This window comes from Tachypleus tridentatus, chromosome 7 (genome assembly GCF_004210375.1).
Source record: "Tachypleus tridentatus isolate NWPU-2018 chromosome 7, ASM421037v1, whole genome shotgun sequence".
Classification (NCBI taxonomy): domain Eukaryota; kingdom Metazoa; phylum Arthropoda; class Merostomata; order Xiphosura; family Limulidae; genus Tachypleus; species Tachypleus tridentatus.
In genome coordinates, this window is record NC_134831.1 from 72561020 (window position 1) to 72583915 (window position 22896).

Genomic DNA, 22896 nt, shown 5'->3' on the forward strand with positions numbered 1-22896 from the left:
TTTTAAATATTTTGTTATCAAATATGTATATATTATGAAATTATATTAATTTTTCTCATGTCTATATATACTTGTTTGTTTTGAATTTCGTGCAAAGCTACACGAGGGCTATCTACGATAGTCGTTCCTAATTTAACAGTGTAAGATTAGAGGGAAGGCAGCTAGTCATCACCACCCACCGCCACCTCTTGGGCTACCCTTTCACCAACAACTAGTGGGATTGACCGTCACATTATAACACTTTCACGGCTGAAAGCGTGAGCATGTTTGGTGTAACGGGGATTCGAACCCGCGACCATCAGATTACGAGTCGAATGCCCTAACCACATGGCCATGCCGGGTGATATTATAAAGGATTTCGCTAGTTGTATTTGTTTTGTTTCGTGACGGTTTATTATAATAGTTCATACAACAGGACATATCTTCACTGTAAACCTTTCATGTGTAGATTATTCTGTTCGCTTATTTACACCCTTTTCAGTATTATTAGCAACATGGACATTCGTCACTGAGTTATGAAACAAGTCTTACCTTGTTACCTCAACATAGTTGTTTCAAGTCGCAAAAATATACTTCGGAAAGAGAACTTTCAAGTTTACGACACAAAATTCAGAATAATTCTAACATTTATATCCATATTCTTAGATAAATCTGATATATATATGTAAAGATTTTCTGCAACTCGGACAAAACTTAATTTACCAACGTCAAGTTCCGAAAAAGAAAGTTTTATTTTATTAGAAATTGGTTGAAGATGATAGAACGTTGCGCTTCACATACTTTCACGAAAGGACTGCGATAACCGTAAGAGGATAACAACATTAGAACTGAGAAGTAAGGCTTAGAATGAAAATAAGTTAAGAATTATCGTCACAGTTTCGGATTTTACGCTGAAGTAACTTTGAATAATTTGCGAACAAACCAAGACTGGTTTTTTATAAATGGTCATGATGTTAAATATTTGAGAATAGTAGTATTATATTAAGGATCTTGAGGAAAAGAGAAACTTGAACATCCTGTGTCTTTGTTAACAATGGTTGACAGAAACATACTTAGTGTGCCAACTATAACATCCTGTGTCTTTGTTAACAATGGTTGACAGAAACATACTTAGTGTGCCAACTATAACATCCTGTGTCTTTGTTAACAATGGTTGACAGAAACATACTTAGTGTGCCAACTATAACATCCTGTGTCTTTGTTAACAATGGTTGACAGAAACATACTTAGTGTGCCAACTATAACATCCTGTGTCTTTGTTAACAATGGTTGACAGAAACAGTGTGCCAACTTAACATCCTGTGTCTTTGTTAACAATGGTTGACAAAAACATACTGCCAACTATTACATCCTGTGTCTTTGTTAACAATGGTTGACAGAAACATACTTAGTGTGCCAACTATAACATCCTGTGTCTTTGTTAACAATGGTTGACAGAAACATACTTAGTGTGCCAACTATAACATCCTGTGTCTTTGTTAACAATGGTTGACAGAAACATACTTAGTGTGCCAACTATAACATCCTGTGTCTTTGTTAACAATGGTTGACAGAAACATACTTAGTGTGCCAACTATAACATCCTGTGTCTTTGTTAACAATGGTTGACAGAAACATACTTAGTGTGCCAACTATAACATCCTGTGTCTTTGTTAACAATGGTTGACAGAAACATACTTAGTGTGCCAACTATAACATCCTGTGTCTTTGTTAACAATGGTTGACAGAAACATAGTGTGCCAACTATAACATCCTGTGTCTTTGTTAACAATGGTTGACAGAAACATACTTTGTGTGCCAACTATAACATCCTGTGTTATTGTTAACAATGGTTGACAGAAACATACTTAGTGTGCCAACTATAACATCCTGTGTCTTTGTTAACAATGGTTGACAGAAACATACTTAGTGTGCCAACTATTACATCCTGTGTCTTTGTTAACAATGGTTGACAGAAACATAGTGTGCCAACTATAACATCCTGTGTCTTTGTTAACAATGGTTGACAGAAACATACTTAGTGTGCCAACTATAACATCCTGTGTCTTTGTTAACAATGGTTGACAGAAACATACTTAGTGTGCCAACTATAACATCCTGTGTTATTGTTAACAATGGTTGACAGAAACATACTTAGTGTGCCAACTATAACATCCTGTGTCTTTGTTAACAATGGTTGACAGAATCATACTTAGTGTGCCAACTATAACATCCTGTGTCTTTGTTAACAATGGTTGACAGAAACATACTTAGTGTCCCAACTATTACATCCTGTGTCTTTGTTAACAATGGTTGACAGAAACATACTTAGTGTGCCAACTATAACATCCTGTGTCTTTGTTAACAATGGTTGACAGAAACATACTTAGTGTGCCAACTATAACATCCTGTGTCTTTGTTAACAATGGTTGACAGAAACATACTTAGTGTGCCAACTATAACATCCTGTGTCTTTGTTAACAATGGTTGACAGAAACATAGTGTGCCAACTATAACATCCTGTGTCTTTGTTAACAATGGTTGACAGAAACATACTTAGTGTGCCAACTATAACATCCTATGTCTTTGTTAACAATGGTTGACAGAAACATACTTAGTGTGCCAACTATAACATCCTGTGTCTTTGTTAACAATGGTTCACAGAAACATACTTAGTGTGCCAACTATAACATCCTGTGTCTTGTTAACAATGGTTGACAGAAACATACTTAGTGTGCCAACTATAACATCCTGTGTCTTTGTTAACAATGGTTGACAGAAACATACTTAGTGTGCCAACTATTACATCCTGTGTCTTTGTTAACAATGGTTGACAGAAACATAGTGTGCCAACTATAACATCCTGTGTCTTTTTTAACAATGGTTGACAGAAACATACTTAGTGTGCCAACTATAACATCCTGTGTCTTTGTTAACAATGGTTGACAGAAACATACTTAGTGTGCCAACTATAACATCCTGTGTCTTTGTTAACAATGGTTGACAGAATCATAGTGTGCCAACTATAACATCCTGTGTCTTTGTTAACAATGGTTGACAGAAACATACTTAGTGTGCCAACTATAACATCCTGTGTCTTTGTTAACAATGGTTGACAGAAACATACTTAGTGTGCCAACTATAACATCCTGTGTCTTTGTTAACAATGGCTGACAGAAACATACTTAGTGTGCCAACTATAACATCCTGTGTCTTTGTTAACAATGGTTGACAGAAACATACTTAGTGTGCCAACTATAACATCCTGTGTCTTTGTTAACAATGGTTGACAGAAACATACTTAGTGTGCCAACTATAACATCCTGTGTCTTTGTTAACAATGGTTGACGGAAACATACTTAGTGTGCCAACTATAACATCCTGTGTCTTTGTTAACAATGGTTGACAGAAACATACTTAGTGTGCCAACTATAACATCCTGTGTCTTTGTTAACAATGGTTGACGGAAACATACTTAGTGTGCCAACTATAACATCCTGTGTCTTTGTTAACAATGGTTGACAGAAACATACTTAGTGTGCCAACTATAACATCCTGTGTCTTTGTTAACAATGGTTGACAGAAACATACTTAGTGTCCCAACTATTACATCCTGTGTCTTTGTTAACAATGGTTGACAGAATCATACTTAGTGTGCCAACTATAACATCCTGTGTCTTTGTTAACAATGGTTGACAGAAACATACTTAGTGTCCCAACTATTACATCCTGTGTCTTTGTTAACAGTGGTTGACAGAAACATACTTAGTGTGCCACCTATAACATCCTGTGTCTTTGTTAACAATGGTTGACAGAAACATACTTAGTGTGCCAACTATAACATCCTGTGTCTTTGTTAACAATGGTTGACAGAAACATACTTAGTGTGCCAACTATAACATCCTGTGTCTTTGTTAACAATGGTTGACAGAAACATAGTGTGCCAACTATAACATCCTGTGTCTTTGTTAACAATGGTTGACAGAAACATATTTAGTGTGCCAACTATAACATCCTATGTCTTTGTTAACAATGGTTGACAGAAACATACTTAGTGTGCCAACTATAACATCCTGTGTCTTGTTAACAATGGTTGACAGAAACATACTTAGTGTGCCAACTATAACATCCTGTGTCTTTGTTAACAATGGTTGACAGAAACATACTTAGTGTGCCAACTATAACATCCTGTGTCTTTGTTAACAATGGTTGACAGAATCATAGTGTGCCAACTATAACATCCTGTGTCTTTGTTAACAATGGTTGACAGAAACATACTTAGTGTGCCAACTATTACATCCTGTGTCTTTGTTAACAATGGTTGACAGAAACATACTTAGTGTGCCAACTATAACAACCTGTGTCTTTGTTAACAATGGCTGACAGAAACATACTTAGTGTGCCAACTATAACATCCTGTGTCTTTGTTAACAATGGTTGACAGAAACATACTTAGTGTGCCAACTATAACATCCTGTGTCTTTGTTAACAATGGTTGACAGAAACATAGTGTGCCAACTATAACATCCTGTGTCTTTGTTAACAATGGTTGACAGAAACATACTTAGTGTGCCAACTATAACATCCTGTGTCTTTGTTAACAATGGTTGACAGAAACATACTTAGTGTGCCAACTATAACATCCTGTGTCTTTGTTAACAATGGCTGACAGAAACATACTTAGTGTGCCAACTATAACATCCTGTGTCTTTGTTAACAATGGTTGACAGAAACATACTTAGTGTGCCAACTATAACATCCTGTGTCTTTGTTAACAATGGTTGACAGAAACATACTTAGTGTGCCAACTATAACATCCTGTGTCTTTGTTAACAATGGTTGACGGAAACATACTTAGTGTGCCAACTATAACATCCTGTGTCTTTGTTAACAATGGTTGACAGAAACATACTTAGTGTGCCAACTATAACATCCTGTGTCTTTGTTAACAATGGTTGACAGAAACATACTTAGTGTGCCAACTATAACATCCTGTGTCTTTGTTAACAATGGTTGACAGAAACATACTTATTGTGCCAACTATAACATCCTGTGTCTTTGTTAACAATGGTTGACAGAAACATACTTAGTGTGCCAACTATAACATCCTGTGTCTTTGTTAACAATGGTTGACAGAAACATACTTAGTGTGCCAACTATAACATCCTGTGTCTTTGTTAACAATGGTTGACAGAAACATACTTAGTGTGCCAACTATAACATCCTGTGTCTTTGTTAACAATGGTTGACAGAAACATACTTAGTGTGCCAACTATAACATCCTGTGTCTTTGTTAACAATGGTTGACAGAAACATACTTAGTGTGCCAACTATAACATCTTGTGTCTTTGTTAACAATGGTTGACAGAAACATACTTAGTGTGCCAACTATAACATCCTGTGTCTTTGTTAACAATGGTTGACAGAAACATACTTAGTGTGCCAACTATAACATCCTGTGTCTTTGTTAACAATGGTTGACAGAAACATAGTGTGCCAACTATAACATCCTGTGTCTTTGTTAACAATGGTTGACAGAAACATACTTAGTGTGCCAACTATAACATCCTGTGTCTTTGTTAACAATGGTTGACAGAAACATAGTGAGCCAACTATAATATCCTGTGTCTTTGTTAACAATGGTTGGCCAACTATAACATCCTGTGTCTTTGTTAACAATGGTTGACAGAAACACACTTAGTGTGCCAACTATAACATCCTGTGTCTTTGTTAACAATGGTTGACAGAAACACACTTAGTGTGCCAACTATAACATCCTGTGTCTTTGTTAACAATGGTTGACAGAAACACACTTAGTGTGCCAACTATAACATCCTGTGTCTTTGTTAACAATGGTTGACAGAAACACACTTAGTGTGCCAACTATAACATCCTGTGTCTTTGTTAACAATGGTTGACAGAAACATACTTAGTGTGCCAACTATAACATCCTGTGTCTTTGTTAACAATGGTTGACAGAAACATACTTAGTGTGCCAACTATAACATCCTGTGTCTTTGTTAACAATGGTTGACAGAAATATACTTAGTGTGCCAACTATAACATCCTGTGTCTTTGTTAACAATGGTTGACAGAAACATACTTAGTGTGCCAACTATAACATCCTGTGTCTTTGTTAACAATGGTTGACAGAAACATACTTAGTGTGCCAACTATTTCCATTTCATAGATTATAATGTTTGATAAAGTTGTTTTTTTTTCAAACACTGAATCCAATAATTTATACGGACTCTTTTTTTCGATAAAGTATACAATAAATAAATACAATATGAAATTTTCCTGTTCCATGGGAATACAGAATGTCTGGTTTCCAAAGTATTAAAGTACTTGCCATGCAGGATCTGAAGTGGTTAAAAAAACAAACCAGAGTGTTTGTGTGTTTCTGTGTTTTCTTACAGCAAAGCCACATTGGGCTCATATTAGTAAGGAGTTCAGACAGTTAAATATATAAATATTAGACAGTAACTCTAGACAAGAAACAAATAAAGTAATTTATAATTCAAACTACAGCCTAATCGTTAAATAAAACCAGAGAACAACAACAACAAAACCTATAAAAATCACACTAAACATGCTCGCCCTTTCAGCCGTGGGGGTGTTATATATGACGGTCAATACCACTGTTCGTTTGCAAAAGAGTAGCCTAAGAGTTGGCGGTGGGTGGTAATGACTAGCTGCTTTCACTTTAGCTTTACACTAATAAATTAGGGGCAACTATCGCAGATAGCCCTCAAGTAGCTTTGTGTGAAATTCAAAAACAAAAGCATATAGAAATATACTGGAAAGGTTAGTGTGAAAAGTGTTTTACTTAAGAATGTAAAAAAGAAGACGAAAGAAACATATTACAAAGATAAATTTATAATTTAATTTTTAATAACACTCCAAGCAAGGAGAATTGTTTTGTTTTTCAATTTCGCCCAAAACTACACGAGTGTTTGTGCCAGCCGTCCCTAATTTAGTAGTGTAAAACTAGAGCGAAGGCATCTAAAGACATTAACAACCACAGCCATCTCTTGGGCTACTCTTTTATGAACGAATAGTGGGATTAACCGTGACCTTATAACGTCCACACGGCTAAAACGAGTATGTTTGGTGTGACAGGGATTCGAACCTGCAATCCCAGGATGATTGATACCAGCAAATCCTTCATTACTTTCACCAGATAATAACATTTTCAACATCACATAAGTACTTTTTTACGTTGCAACCCGCAACAGAAACAAGATTACTGAATCTTTCGATTATTATGAATAGAGAGTTTGTGTTTTCCTTATAGCAAAGCTACATCGGGCTATCTGAGGGGAATCGAACCCCTGATATTAGCGTTGTAAATCAGTAGATTTGCCGCTGTACCAGAGGGGAACATTATGAATAGAACACCTAATAAATGAAACGACAACTGTTATTGAAACTAAGCAATCTAAATTAGTTTTGTAATTAAAATTGTGCATATAAAACGTATTGTAAACAAATTAAAACTGTTCTACGCGATGGAAGACAGTCGTTACAAGAGGATAGTGACACTTAAATATAGTAATAATTCCAAATACATTGTTTCGTTTAAATTAATGAATGTTTTATGATAAAGTCATTAAATACTAAACTTTCAGCGATATGAGTTGAAATGAGTTCTGCTGGTAGTTTTAGCAATAACTCTGCTTTAAAAGAACGCATAGTAAAACTAAACTTGTAAACTAACACATGCACACAAATATATATACATACATACATATATACAGACAGATAAATTGAAATCAGGAAATATGATTTACTTTCAACTGTAGGGTAGATAAAAGCTCGTTAAATATTCCTTATGCCTGTGACGGTCTATAGATTATCTGAAGAAATTTAACACACGAAACAGCATATGTGATGACGGTAATGTATAGTAGTGAAGAATTCGTCTTTTATAATTAAATGCTATTTATCAATAGTTCAAACCCTTGGCCTTGTCTTCAGGCTACAGATTATGTATTATACATGTCGACTAAAGTTCTACGAAGTTTTGTTAATTTCTTTCTTTTAAAACAAAGCCACTCTGAACCATCAGCTGTGTTCCCCGCGGAGATTCGAACCCCAGATTTTAGCATTGTAAATTCCGTAAATTTATCGCCGTCCCACCGTGGGACAAAATTCTTTGAAAGAAGGATATCGCGTAGTAACTTCTGTTACTTCCGATTACAGCTTCGGACCTAAAACGATAAAGTCAGGGGCACGATTCCCCTTGGTGGGTTCAACAGACAGTCCAATATGGCTTTGCTATAAGAAACACACACATAAAGTTATTTTTTCTTTACTTTTTCTCTGAGGGATCAATCTTATATGCTGCTAAACCAACTAAATAAGTTATTTGAAACATTGTTTTTCAAAACTTTAATCGCTTTCATTCCCCTAGCGATCAAATTTAAAGATGAATGAGAAAGGACTTCATTCTTAGATGTTTTCATAACCAGCAAAAACACAAAAACTTTCATTTTGTATACCAATAATGCTTAAATTCTTTATGTCCATTTCTTTTGATGCGACCATAAACAATTAAGCTTTTTTCACTTTTTTTCTTAAGAGTCTATAGAACGTAGTCACCTCTTGAACAATAAATTAAATGATATTTTATACTAACATCCCATTTTCCAAGATATTTAATTATGAATTGCTATCTTAGAGGAAGAAAAACCCTCTTCCGTGAAGACAAAGGAAGTCCAACCAACGATGATAATAAACCACTTTATATTTATTGGCTAGAAAACAAATATTGAGCCAATGGAGAAAATATAAAGGAGGAATAAGTTTAGAACCATATACAAGTGTTCGAACTACAAAATTTAACTAAATCTAAAGATGAAAAAAACAACAACAAGATGTTTGTATTAATGACGAAAGAAAGTAAACACAAAGATAAATACTAAAAACACCATCCACTTTTATATGAGAGATTCTGGCCATCAAATCGATTAGAAGTCAATAATAAATCTAAATTTATTGGATAACTACATAGAAAGAAGTACCATCGAAAGGTACATAGTGAAAGACCTAATTTCAACATTAACCAAGGTAACTTCACACTAAACAACTTTGTCCCTAAAAAACTTCGAATGATTATGACTTTTAGCTTACCATTTCAGAGAAAAATATTCCATGATTGTATTTGTAGGGAACCGAGGAGTTAAAAATATATACAAAAAGATAGAACATTTGAGTATAGTTTTTTTTGTTGTTGTTTTTTCTTCCAATGCTATAGCATTAATCTTTTTGTGTGTGGACTTGTCATAATATTTTATAATAGTTTACCATTAACCACTGTGTTTTTTAGTATGTGTGTGTGTGTAGAACTCACACACTAGTTCGCCCCTCTCCTGCACTCACAAAAAGATTGGTTATTTTGATTACTGTTAAAGTAATATACTAGGTAAACCTGGTATAGATCTGTAACATTAATCAGACTAACCAATCTTTTTGTGAGTGGGGGGAGTATATATAAGTTTTTATACGCTGTCGCATTAACCAGTTATTTTAGGGGGCTTGTTATAACTTTTTAGGATAATATAGTGTTAAACGTTTTAGGAGGAGTTTGGTATTAGTTTTTATGGTGCTTTGGTGTCAATAATTTTGTTTTAGTGTTGTTTTTGTTATTTTAGTAGAGAAACTCGATACAAATTTATATAATACTTAATACGCCATTTTTTGTTTGTTAAGGGATTTTATTTACTTCAAATCTTAGGATCTAGGTGTGGTATACTTATGATACCATCACTATTGCATAAATCTTAACGTTTCACTAAGAAATGATTTGTTTTTGATTTTGCTCACTGAAATTCTTTTTACCTTAAAAAAATCCTTTTCTATAACTTCAAAGTATGTATTCTGTTTATAAAACTCGCATCCTTATTATAGATGAGGATATATTCTTATTTTTAGGTTTTAGAATATCAAGCTAGTTCGATATACCTTTATAGTTACTTAGTAAAAGACGTTACTTGCGCATAATATTTATGTTTAAACTTTTGTTTACGAAAATGTGAGCAACAGTATTGAACATTGTTTGTTGTTAAGCGCGAAACTAAACAATTGCCCATCCGTACTGTACCCATCACGAGCGGTGGGAACGCTTTAAATATTTTAAGTATGTGTATAATTCATATGCCAAGTGAATGACCATAGATCGTATTGAAACGTTTTTAATGTGAGTGAATCTAGAAGAAAACTTTGAAATAACATACGACAAAGTTTGGTTAGCCAAACCTTACAGAACCTGCAAAATAAACGCGATTCATAACGTTTCTGACAGACAAATGCTATTTGTCTGTCCTCTGGGTTCGAGAGTAGGAAGATACATGTATATTTATGGATTTCTTTTCACCGTAAAATCGTGAATATCAGAGGAGAAAAAAATGTATTTTTTGATTTACCACTTCCGATACGTGAAAACCGGTAGTGATGTATATTTATATTTACAAAAGAAATATGTATTAATATTTATGAGACAAAGCAACCCTTATCTTGTGGTGTTTTTTTTTTTTACAAACCTACACCACAACTGTGGCTTTTCTAACTCTGGCCCTAACAATTTCAGGAGGAAACATTTATCTGAGTCCTACACCAAGTAGGTCCAGCTAAGCCAGGTGGTTAAGGCACTCGACTCCTAATCTGAGGACCGCGAGTTCGAATCCCCGTCACACCAAACATGCTCACCCTTTCAGCCTGAAGAGCATTATAATGTGACGATCAATCCCACTATTCGTTGGTAAAAGAACAGCCCAAAAGTTGGTGGTGGGTGGTGATGACTAGCTGCCTTCTGTCTAGTATTACACTGCTAAATTAGGGACGGCTAGCGCAGATAGCCCTCGTGTAGCTTTGCGCAAAATTAAAAAAACAACAACAAATTTGCACCAATTAGACCAAGGAGGTTTTTATATTTACTACAATGAAAAATGATATAACAATAACCTACCTCTCACAAGAAGTTCTTGTTTTTCTAACACACAGTCCTACATAACATGTACATGTATAGATATAGTTCTTCTGTAGCTTTGTTTGGTCGTACTGCTTAGAAAAATAAATTTATTTTACCCTTGACAGCTTCCATTTCCCGACTATTCAGATGTTGGGTGAAGATTTAGTAGCTGTACTAGACCACTTAAAGTGAGTAATAAAGACAAGATGGATTATATCAGTACTAGAATGTTTGCTATGCGTGTGTTAAGAATAAAGTATGAGTTAATATACCTAGATGATACCTATTGATTAGGTAGTTCATTTTTGTTGTCTCAGGAATGACTTTTTTTCGTTATATCATTTATTTCAAGTCATTTTCTCTGATTTAATTCTATTACATATAAATAAAAACCTATGAAATTTACGACTTGGAAGTTTAAATTAACCGATTCTTACTGTTAAAGGTGTATAGTTTAAAACTCAAAGTAGTTTTTATCCAAGTTTATAACGATTTAGTTTCATGATCCCTCAATAATATAAGGTCTACCCAACTGGACAAGGTGGATTATCATTTATTTACGTAATTAATGTTATCTAATTAAATACTAAAATATTATTCACCACGTGGTACAAGAGTTATTTATATGTTTAAAATCCGATCTGAATGTTTATATTTTATGTTTATTAATTAGGATAAAGTTTGTTGTCGGACTCGGTGAAGGTGCTGGTGCCAATATACTGGTGAGATTTGCGGTAAGTCTTTCTTTACTAGAACCCTGCAAGAAAACAATGAATACATTCTATTGGTTTTGTTATTAGGAAACATGAGTGAATATGAAAAAAAGATACATATTTCATATAATCCTTTTTGCCCAATAAATACAATGATACATTTTCCTCTAATAAACTGTATTCTAAACAAGGCTGGTATAGGTATTTTCATACCCATACCAGCCGTATTTAGAATACAGTTTACCTCAAATGGGTTTCTCGTCTAATAAACTGCTTATTAATCACCCAATGGCAAAGCGAAATATTTGCGGACATACGACGCTATAAACCGGATTTTGATACCATTGGTGGGTATAGAATAGACACCCTATTAATCAATTAATTATTTGTTTGTTTGTAGTTAAGGAGAAAGTTACACGAAGAGAAGCTATCTGTGCTTTGCCCACCACGGTTATCAAACCTGGGGTTCTAGAGTTGTTAGTCTGTAGACTTGCCGCTGTGCCATAGAAAGGAGACGCTTAATTATCGATAAATTAACCACAATCATTTTAAAGAACTCGAATTACAAAACTGAATGAAAGAACGATAATTGGTAAGTCTAGTAGTATTATAACACTAGAAATATTAACGATTCAAACTTTACAAGCAGCGGCGACTGGAAATTCTCGAAAAAGTAATCAGAGGATGAAATATAAAATCGAACATCATAATACATTGATGTATTTACAACTTCACTCGATTTATTTCAGGAGTATTTTAAATAAATATTATTAATGTTCATTATGTTATAAATTTATCTTAAAATACTTTAGTTCATCCAGAGAAACAAAAATTCCTTGTACATTATCCATAAACTCAAAACGAAATAAAACTCTCAAAAATAGAAAGAAAGAAAGAAGATAATACATTGAATGTACTCATTAGTCTTTCTATTGTTTGTTTACATTTTAATTGTTTACAGATTTTCAATACGCCATGTTGCATTTGTTTGGTTATTTGTCTTTTGGTATTATTTGGTTATCTGTACTCGGCCCACCTCGGGTTAGTAAATGTAAAGAGATTAGAATTGCTCTGTATGGCCAGGTGGTTAGAGCGCTTGACTCACAGTCTGAGGGTCAGGGGCTCGAATACCCGTCCCACTAAGTAAGTTCATTCCTTCAGCCGTGGGAGCGTTAAAGAGTAGCACAAGAGTTGGCGGTGGCTGGTGATGACTAGCTGTCTTACACTGCTAAATTAGGGACAGGTAGTGCAGATAACCCTTGTGTCGCTTTGCTGTAAGAAAACACACTGAACAAGGAACGTATGTCAAATTTTCTGTCTCCGCACAACAACATTCACTATCTAATGTCATGACGATACCTTTTAATACGAACCTGCGGTTATAACTTTATAATTCGAAACTAAAACCAAATTACTTACTATGTCCGGCTAAAGTAAGAGACTGTTCAAAAACATACTTTCCTTCTCTTCTCTGTTTGTTTGTTTGTTTGTTTTGGAATTTCGCACAAAGCTATTCGAGGGCTATCTGTGCTAGCCGTCCCTAAGTTAGCAGTGTAAGACTAGAGGGAAGGCAGCTAGTCATCACCACCCACCTCCAACTCTTGGGCTACTCTTTTACCAACGAAAAGTGGGATTGACCGTCACATTATAACGCCCCCACGGCTGGGAGGGCGAGCATGTTTGGCGCATCCTCGGGCGCGAACCCGCGACCCTCAGATTACGAAGCGCACGCCTTAACGCGCTTGGCCATGCCAGGCGCCTCTTCTCTGTTTTATTGTATTTTAGAATATATTTGAGAATTAATTAAATATTTTGGTAGTTTATTTTTCAACTTGTAATCTTGGATAATTTATGTCGATTTTAACCTTCATATTATAAACTTATTTTAAACTACATATATATTGCGTAAGGTAGAGTAATGTTACTATGAAACCAAGCATTAATTTTTGGGATTCATTGCAATATTAGCGGTAATTTTGTATGACTCATATTTTATTACGCCTCCCAGTGACTCAGCGGTATGTCTGCGGACTTACAACGCTAAAATATGACTTTCGATACCAGTGGTGGGCAGAGCACAGATAGCCCATTGTGTAGCTTTGTGCTTAATTCAAAACAACAACAACATATTTTATTAAAAACCCTGTAACCAAAGAACTCATGAACTCACAAGGAATCCGGTATGCAAGTAGTTAGAAAATAGAAAAACGTGCTTGAAAATGGAAGGGATCTATAGACTTCACCAATGTATCTCGGGTTTCTTGGCTTAACAACACTGGTATAATTAAATGCTCAAGTCTGACTTATGAAGTGCTTATTTTACAGAAAGGAAGAAAGACTAAAAGTGTTCCTTTCAGTGCTCGTAAATATTTTATAAAATGTAAATTATATACATTTTGAATTTCTGGTACTTGAGAAAAACAAATTGCAATATGTATGAGAAGTAACATATATATATTTTTTATAGATATACGAAATACTACTTTTGAATATTTGAATCTCAGCGTTGACCTTAATGACTCTTCAGTAAATCTGGCATTTTACAAAGTATTTAAACATACAAAATCAGTCTAAGTATGCAGGCAAATAACACATTATTCAGAGAAACATGATTACATTTTACAGTCCTCGTTTTACCATCAAAACTACCGTATTGCATAACTTATTTCAACTTTATGCATGCATTAGATAAGGAACTGAACTCGAGGCAATAAATGGTTACTTTTACAATATGTTATACGGTATTATTTCTAAATCCTTGTTCTGATAACTTTGATAGAATTGAGAAAAAAAAAAAGCAGAACGTCACGACCCGGCATGGCCAGGTGGTTAGGGCGCTCGACTCGTAAGCTGAGGGCCACGGGTTCGAATCCCCGTCGCACTAAACATGCTCGCCCTTTCAGCGGTGGGGGCGTTATAATGTTACGGTCAATCTCACTATTCGTTGGTAAAAGAGTAGTCCAAGAGTTGACGGTGGGTGGTGATGACTAGCTGCCTTCCTTCTAGTCTTACACTGCTAAATTAAGGACGATTAGCGCAGATAGCCCTCTAGTAGCTTTGCGCGAAATTCAAAACAAACAAACAAACACACAAAACATCATAGTTCTGAAGATGACTCGTTGATTCGTCGAAACATGTAGAGTGTATGAGATATAGTAACAGTCTCGTTAGGTTTATTTTAATGATTTTAATTTTGTGTAATAATTTATTGATATTTTGTTATACCTTTGAAACTGAAAACTGTCTTATTTTTAAAATTACGTATTAGATAATCGTTGTTTTAAAATGATCGTTAATTCAATGAAGATGAAAAAAAGTGTTAATAATTTATCATTAAACGTGAGCGTTAATAACGCGGTCATTAATAAACCAAATTTCGGTATAATTAAGTTACAAATTCTAGTAATTTTATTCGCTTCTGTTTCTATGAGTTTTAAGTAAACTAATATTGTATTATTTTTTTAATTAACTAAAATTTTTACGTAAATATTTCTCCGTAACATTTATAACTATATATTTTCTCAATCCAATCAAACAAAACTATTTTTATTTAACAGTCTCAAAATGTTTGGGCCCAGCATGGCCAGGTGATTAAGGCACTTGACTTGCAATGGGAGGGTCGCGGGTTCGAATCCCTATCGCACCTGACATGCTCGTTCTTTCAACCGTGGGGCCGTTATAATTTGACGGTCAATCCCGCTATTCGTTGGTAAAAGAGTAGCCCAAGAGTTGGCGGCAGGTGGTGATGACTTGCTGCCTTCTCTTTAGACTTGTACTGCTAAATTAGGGACGGCGAGCGCAGATAGTCCTCATGTAACTTCGCGCGAAATTCAAACCAAACCAAAACAAACCTACTCAGTTTACTTTATATTTTTGTTTACTTGATGCATAAAGAAATCGCTAGACAAAACAGTTTGAAACACCTAATACATTGATTGACTTGAATTAAGCACAAAATAAGCTACCAATGGGTTATCTGTGCTATGCCCACCACGGGTATCGAAACTCGGCTTCTAACAGTGCGAGTCCGCAGACAGGTAATACAGCCTCAGGGCGTTTATTTTTCCCACACATACACGGTTGTAAGTTAGTGTATCATACATAAAATTGTTTTAAATATTAGTTTCTGTAATTTTGTTTAGGCTTATTATAGAGTAAGTTACATTTTGGTTTAGTGTTTTTAAATACTTGTTTTGTTTATTTTTGAATTTCGCGAAAAGCTTCACGAGAACTATCTGCGCTAGCCGTCCATAATTTTGCAGTGCAAAACTAGAGGGAAGGCAGCTAGTCATCACCATTCGCCTCCAACCCTTGGGTCACTCTTTTACCAATAAATAGTGGGATTGACCGTAACATTATAACGCCCCATGGCTGAAAGGGCTAGCATGTTTGGTATGACGCTGATTCGAACCCGCAACCCTTAGGTCGAGCACCTTAACCACATAGTCACGCCAGGCCCATTATCTTGTAACCAAAATATTTTACAGCAAATTGTCTTAATATATAGCAAATACACGTTGTGTTTAATGCTTGTATTGTTGTTCCTTTATTTTCACTTCTGTAATTATACATTAGTTTAGTGTTAAGCACAAAGTTGCACAGTGGGCTAATTGTACTATGCCTACCACGGGTATCGAAACCTGACTTTTAGCATTATAAGCCTGCAGACGTACCATTAAACCAGTAGAGACAACAACATTTTGTTGTCAGCTTTTGAAAATACAGTGGTACCTTAGTTCTCGAACTTAATCCATTCGAGAAGTCTGTTCGAAAACCGAATCAATTTTTCCCATAAGAAATACTGTAATTTAAATTAATCCGTTACATACCTCCAAACATTATGCATTATGAAGCATTTTAAGTAAAAATATTGCTTATTTATACCTGTATAATAATACTTACATGCATAAAGTCAACCATAAACACAATAAAAAAACAATAAATGAAAATTTAACTGCACTTTACCTGTGCTGAGGAGAGCTGATGGCGTAAGTGAAAGGTGGTGAGGAACGTGGAGAGTAGAAGGGTTATTATTGTTTGAAAGGGGAGTCACCTTCATAATCCTTCTTTGACCTCATGGTGGCTTATTTAACCAAAATATTTAGAAACAAAACAAAAAGAAAAACGAGAACGTTCACAGCAGATTTTAGCGGGGATGTGGACTCAGCAACAGGTGTGGGTAAAATGTTTTGGGCAAGCTTGGCGTGGGCCGAAAATGGTCGAAGGGTCATTCGAATCATCAGTCGGGTTATTTCGGTGGTTCGGGCAATGACAGCTTGGTTCGGGAACCGAGTTTATGTTCGACAACCGAGACATTTTTTTCTCAAACAATATGTTGGAAAACCGAATTGTTTGAGTTGGGAGTCGTTCGAAAACCGAGGTACCACTGTATTATTAAATTATTTTTGCGAAAACTCGTGACGTTAGTATAGTTGTCTTAAAAGTAAATCACAGTACACACTTCCCGCTAAAATCTGCTGTGAACGTTCTCGTTTTTCTTTTTGTTGTTTTTCTAAATATAATATTCTGATTAAATAAGCCACCATGCGGTCAAAGAAGGATAATGAAAGCAGCAAACCAAAAACAAAAGTTGTTAGAACCACAGTAGAAGTGAAAAAAGATCTCATAGCGAAGTAAGAGAGTGGTGTACTTGATATAAGTAATGATACATTTTTTTATATAATTATGTTTGTTTTTGTAATATCAATTTTGTAATTATGTAACTAATTGCTCACGATATCCTGTTCAACAGGATAAAAGTATCCGAAATGAAATTATTAGTGTACAAATAATCAACAAAGAACAGTGAGCTTAAAAGCATTGCCATAGGTTTCCAGCTGAAGACATTTTGTTTTTAATATGTAGCACTTAGAGTGAATAGAAAGAAGAATAATTTTTAACTTAGCTTTCTATCTTAGCTTTCTAAAAACGTCCGCCCAAAAATTTATAATAGTTTCTTTGTCTTTAACCTGAAATACAAATAATAAAAGATCAAATCTTTCCATTTTCTTCTGGAGAGTACAAGAGATTTTTAAATTAGAACTTTTTTATTTGCACATTCAGAAATTGTGCTTTCCTTTTCCTTTTCTTCTTTTCTGGTGAAGAGTTGAGAGAGAGTGTGCGTGTATGTTTTCTTATAGCATAGCCACATCGGGCTATCTGCTGAGCTCACTGAGGGGAATCGAACCCCTGATTTTAACGTTGTAAATCCGTAGACATACTGCTGTATTAGTGAGGGGGTCGAGTTGAGATGAGGAAAGCACACTAACCTTTCACCTCAAATTAATATTAGTGCAGCAGATCATTTAAAATGTTATAATATTATCCTCACCACTGGTTATCAGATACAATGAACATTAATAACATTAGTCATTGTAAACAGATTATTTTTTAGATATTATTATTTTTAATTAAAAAATCAAAATACCTATTTCGAATATCATATACTTACAAATCTTCGTGATGTCTTAAAAAATTAAAAATAACTCTGGTATTTTAATTATTTTAAATGTAAGAATATTTCAATGAAATGTAAGTAGAAATTAGTCCTAGAGAGCCCTGATGTGAAACTTTAGTTCCATGAAATTGCTTTGGCGCATCTTATAATTATTTTTTTCTTACTGCACACTTATGCAATGGACTATAAGCACTCTGTTCACCGCGAAGAATCGAACCCTGGATTTTAGTCTTGGAAGACATTTAATCTTACTGCTGATCCACTGGGAACATTGTATAGCACGTAAAACAACCGGACGTTACAGTTTAGCAAAGCGAATAATAAATACTTAGTTAAAATTATTTAATTAGTTTGTGATTAATCCACTTGACTTCTAAATTTACTTATAATTCTTTGTTTGTTTTTTAATTTCGCACAAAGCTACTCGAGGGCTATCTGTGCTAGCCGTCCCTAATTTAGCAGTGTAAGGCTAGAGGGAAGGCATCACCAACCACCTCCAACTCTTGGGCTACTCTTTTATCAACGAATAGTGGGATTGACCGTAACATTATAACGCCCCCACGCCCGAAAAGGCGAGGATGTTTGGTGCGACAGGGATGCGAACCCGCGACCCTCAGATTACGAGTCGCACGCCGTAACAGGCTTAACGGGCCAGTTTTGTTTTGTTTTTTACTTATAATGGGTAAATATGAAATTTCGCCTATTATTTTATTATCGAAAATATTTCAGTCAACTTTGGTGTCAGATTTCTAGTTGTATGTGTGTGTTTTTCTTATAGCAAAGCCACATGAGGCTACCTGCTGAGCCCATTGAGGGGAATCGAACCCCTGATTGTAGCATTGTAAATCCGGAGACTTACCGCTGTACGAGTGGGGGGTTGCTAGTTGTAACTCTAACAGTGTTCATAAAATGTAATAGTATGATCTTTAATTAGAATGGCCAGATGGTTAAGGTGCTCTATTCCTAATCTGAGGGTCGCGAGTTCGAATCCCCGTCGCACCAAACATGCTCGCCCTTTCAGCCGTGAGGACGTTATAATGTGATAGTCAATCCTACTGTTTGTCGGTAAAAAGAATAACCCAACAGTTGGCGGTGGGTAGTGCTGACTAGTTACATTCCATCTCGTCTTACTCTGCTGACAGTGGGACGGCTAGCGCAGACAGCCATCGTTTTGCTTTGCGCGAAATTCAAGACAAAGAAACAAATAGTGGGAGGGCGAGTGCGTACTATTAAATTATCATAAATAATAATAATGATAAATAATATTAATTTTTTCCTATACAGTATGTTTAAAACTTAGTCTGAGATATTAGAGATGCTACCTGGTGGTTCAATTCTGCTTTTTAGTCTTAATGACTAAAATTTGGGTTTTGATACCTGTGCTGAGCACAGAACAAACAATCTATTGTTTAACTTTGTACTTGACAGCACAGCAAAACGAGCTTCTTCAGACACACAAATGTAACTGGAAATCGCATAAACGAACATTAAGGTTTTAACACGTAACTAAGTTGAATGGACGGCAACTTCCTGCTGTAAAAACAAGCGTAGAGGAGGTTTCGTAAGTCTCCTGTCTTTTGTCTCTGTCTAAACAATCTATACGAATACTTAACTTAGTGCCTAAGGAAATTTAAATATTCAGATTCACGTCTGATTGTAACTGTTGCGAAACTTAAACTGTGAAACCCCAAGTTTAAGCGTCGGGAAATACTTTCTTAGTAAAGCTTAAAAATCATTTTATCTATTATAATTATGTATCAATGTCAAATAATCATTCATTCCTAATTAAAAAACACACGTTTCTCCACCTTTAACAGTTGGCTCACCCTGCGAGAGTATTGGGGCTGATCCTAATCCATTGTGTGTCTACAGGAGTTGGGATGATGGAATATTTCAAGGACAAGGTAAGGACAGAGTTAGGTGAAATGTTAAAGCAAAGCAAACTAATATGTGTAAGAAATACCTAAGAAGTTATCTGTAACTACGATAATAGCTTGCTAACAGGCATGTTAACATATATCTCTTATTATAATACTGTTTTTTTCTTTTGTCTTCAATATGCGCACGCATGGTACAATCTAAATGCGCATGCGCATGCGCACATTCCTTAATCGACTACAGGCCTAATGAATACAGATGAAACTAATATTAGTTCTTAGATCAATGGCTTGTAGATTCTGATATCTGCAATTGAACTTATTTTATATCATTCTAGATATAATGTATTGTTACAAAAAAAAGACACTAATTTGACCTCAAATGTTTTTCGTGTCTTTGCTAACACATCTTTGTTCTTCCTTTGGTCAGCTTAGAAAATTTCTACTTGCTTGTGAAGAAGTTGAATTAAACTGGTTTCTGATGTTGAAAAATTAATTATTCAATGATAATCACTTTATTTTATATTTTATCCAGTCGTTGCTGCTTTTATTTTATGTTATCTCCTTTCACGCAAATAGTTTTGAAAATAAAGGAAACGTGATTTTGAAAAATTCAAAATAATATTTTAAGGTCACATTTAGAAGCTTATAAAAAATGACATGAAACTCTTTATGACAAGATTAGAATAAATTAATCTGCGTGACTTTGGCCGTGATCAAGTAAACCAATCGGAATGGTGTGACGTCCTGAGTCCAAAACTGCTTTTTGTATCTCACGTCGGTCGAGAGATAACGGTTTGTTTTGAATTTCGCGCAAAGCTACATGAGGGCTATATGTAATGGCCGTCTCTAATTTTGTTGTGTGAGACTAGAGGGAAGGCGGATAGTCATCACCACTCACCGCCTACTGTTCGGTTACTCTTTTACCAACGAATAGTGGGATTAACAGTTTAATTTTAACGCCCCCCTGGCTGAAAGGACGCGCCTTTTAGTGTGACGGGGATTCGAACCCGCGACCTTAAGATTACAAGTCGATTGCCTTAACCAGCTGAACATGTGAGACTCGAGTGATGACGAAGATACGAACAAAAAGTTGTACTTGAAAATCTCAGAGCCGTTCTGCCGCGGCTAAAAAACCGTATCTCGGTTGAAAGTGAGAAAAATATTACAGTTTTTTAAATATTTTTTGCTAGATTCTGAACTGGAAACTACAGAGTGTGGGAATGAATCCTTCAGCTGAGCAATATCTTGTTCTACACAAGTTTGGAACGGTAAATTGTTTATTGTCCTTGTTTCTTTGTAGCTGTGGAACAGCCTGTGTTTGTTTTGTGTGATGTTAAAGAAGTACTGCTTTTTTTTAAAGCTTTTAACTAAATAAATGTATTAAACTGTGATAAAGAAAGGGAAAAAAGTTGAGAATCTGTTTTCCTTTCTTAAGTCGTAATGTGCTTTTTATATTATATATATATATATATACAACGATTTGCGTACACCCAATGATTAATGTCAGAGACGTTCCCTCTACTGATGTGTTTATAAGTAATAAAATGTTCAGAAATGCCCTGCCTTAAGTAAGTTTTTATTTCGATTCTTCCTTTGTTATTTGCTGAGTTAAAGGGCATCTGTTCCTATATTAGTGTACAGTTAAGGTATAAATAATGTTATATTTTACGCTCATTGCATTATGTTATACAATTTTCTTATCGTTTTTGTGCGACATATATATATATAAGTTTTGAAAATAAATTTTAAGTTTGAATTTAGTAGTACAAGAATCATGTACAAAAAACAACAACAACAAAACATTTCCATTTTAGAAACTACGTTGTCGTAAACTGTATATTACAGTATTCAGTCAAAATAGTAACTTTGTTTAAGTTGTATTAAAATATTTTCTTCTTTGCCGTAATTATTATATCCAAACATAATTAATAAAGTTTATGACTTTTTTTATTTACCCAAATGATCTGATCATTATTTAAGTTTGTAATTATTTGAATGTTTATTGAACCTAATAACATATATTTTGTTAGGTTCTTACTTGCATTATACAAACTTGAAAAGATATATATATATATAGAGAAAAACTATTTTTTAATGCGTAATAACATTGTTTGCATAACAGATTGTATGTATTAACTCAGTGTGTTTTGAATGTGTCTCCACTAACGTGTATTCGTTCCTCTTGTTTTCCTATCTATGTCTTGTGACGATCCTGTTGCTGTTCTGGTACTGCTGAGCTGCAGGAGGTAACCAAGAATGGAACATCTTATTATTTCTCGATGGAATGAAGGACACGGCGCCGCGCTGAACATACCATCTGAGTTCAATCAATTGATCTGCTATCTTTTTAACCCCGTTTTTATCATTACTCACTTCCTGAAGTTCTCTTGATAGGCTTTTCCTTCACACAGTTCACTAATCCAATACAAAATGTATTATCATTCAGGCCAAATACAATGTCTAACCTTAAAAGATTTTCGATAAATCTAAAAAAATTAGTGGCTGAATGTCTCGTGGCGCCTAAAGGATGTCTAGCTGTTACCATACCATCCCGTGTAGTCACGTCACGTGTCCTCCATTTCATCCGCTTGTTTCACGTGCCATCCTATTGTACTCATGCATCTATGTAGTGGTGAATGTAGCTCTGTCAGCATGGCGCCCATAACGAATGTTTAAAATAAATATTATCTCTTCCTTGTTGCATTTTCACAATCAAAATTATAACAATAATTAATATTGAATAATTTTATATCAATCCGAGGAAGTTTTGGGTGTTTTTGTTCTCACGTAAAGTAATAAAAAATACAACACAGACCTTTCCAGACTTAGAATAAATGGTGTTTTTTTATAAAAAAATATAAAATAGCCGAAAACGTGTGAAATTGCTAATTATCT

The 22896-nt window shown here is 34.9% G+C and overlaps 1 protein-coding gene across 1 annotated transcript in view; it reads left to right on the forward strand.

Annotated features, from left to right (window-relative positions):
• The window catches only part of LOC143255961 (uncharacterized protein ZK1073.1-like), a 137523-nt gene that overhangs the window by 96505 nt on the left and 18122 nt on the right, over positions 1-22896 (forward strand). The window contains exons 5-8 of the mRNA XM_076512449.1: positions 11077-11139; positions 11625-11685; positions 19939-20025; positions 21192-21269. Coding sequence (XP_076368564.1) covers positions 11077-11139; positions 11625-11685; positions 19939-20025; positions 21192-21269 — 289 coding nt within the window. The remainder of the gene's footprint in view (positions 1-11076; positions 11140-11624; positions 11686-19938; positions 20026-21191; positions 21270-22896) is intronic.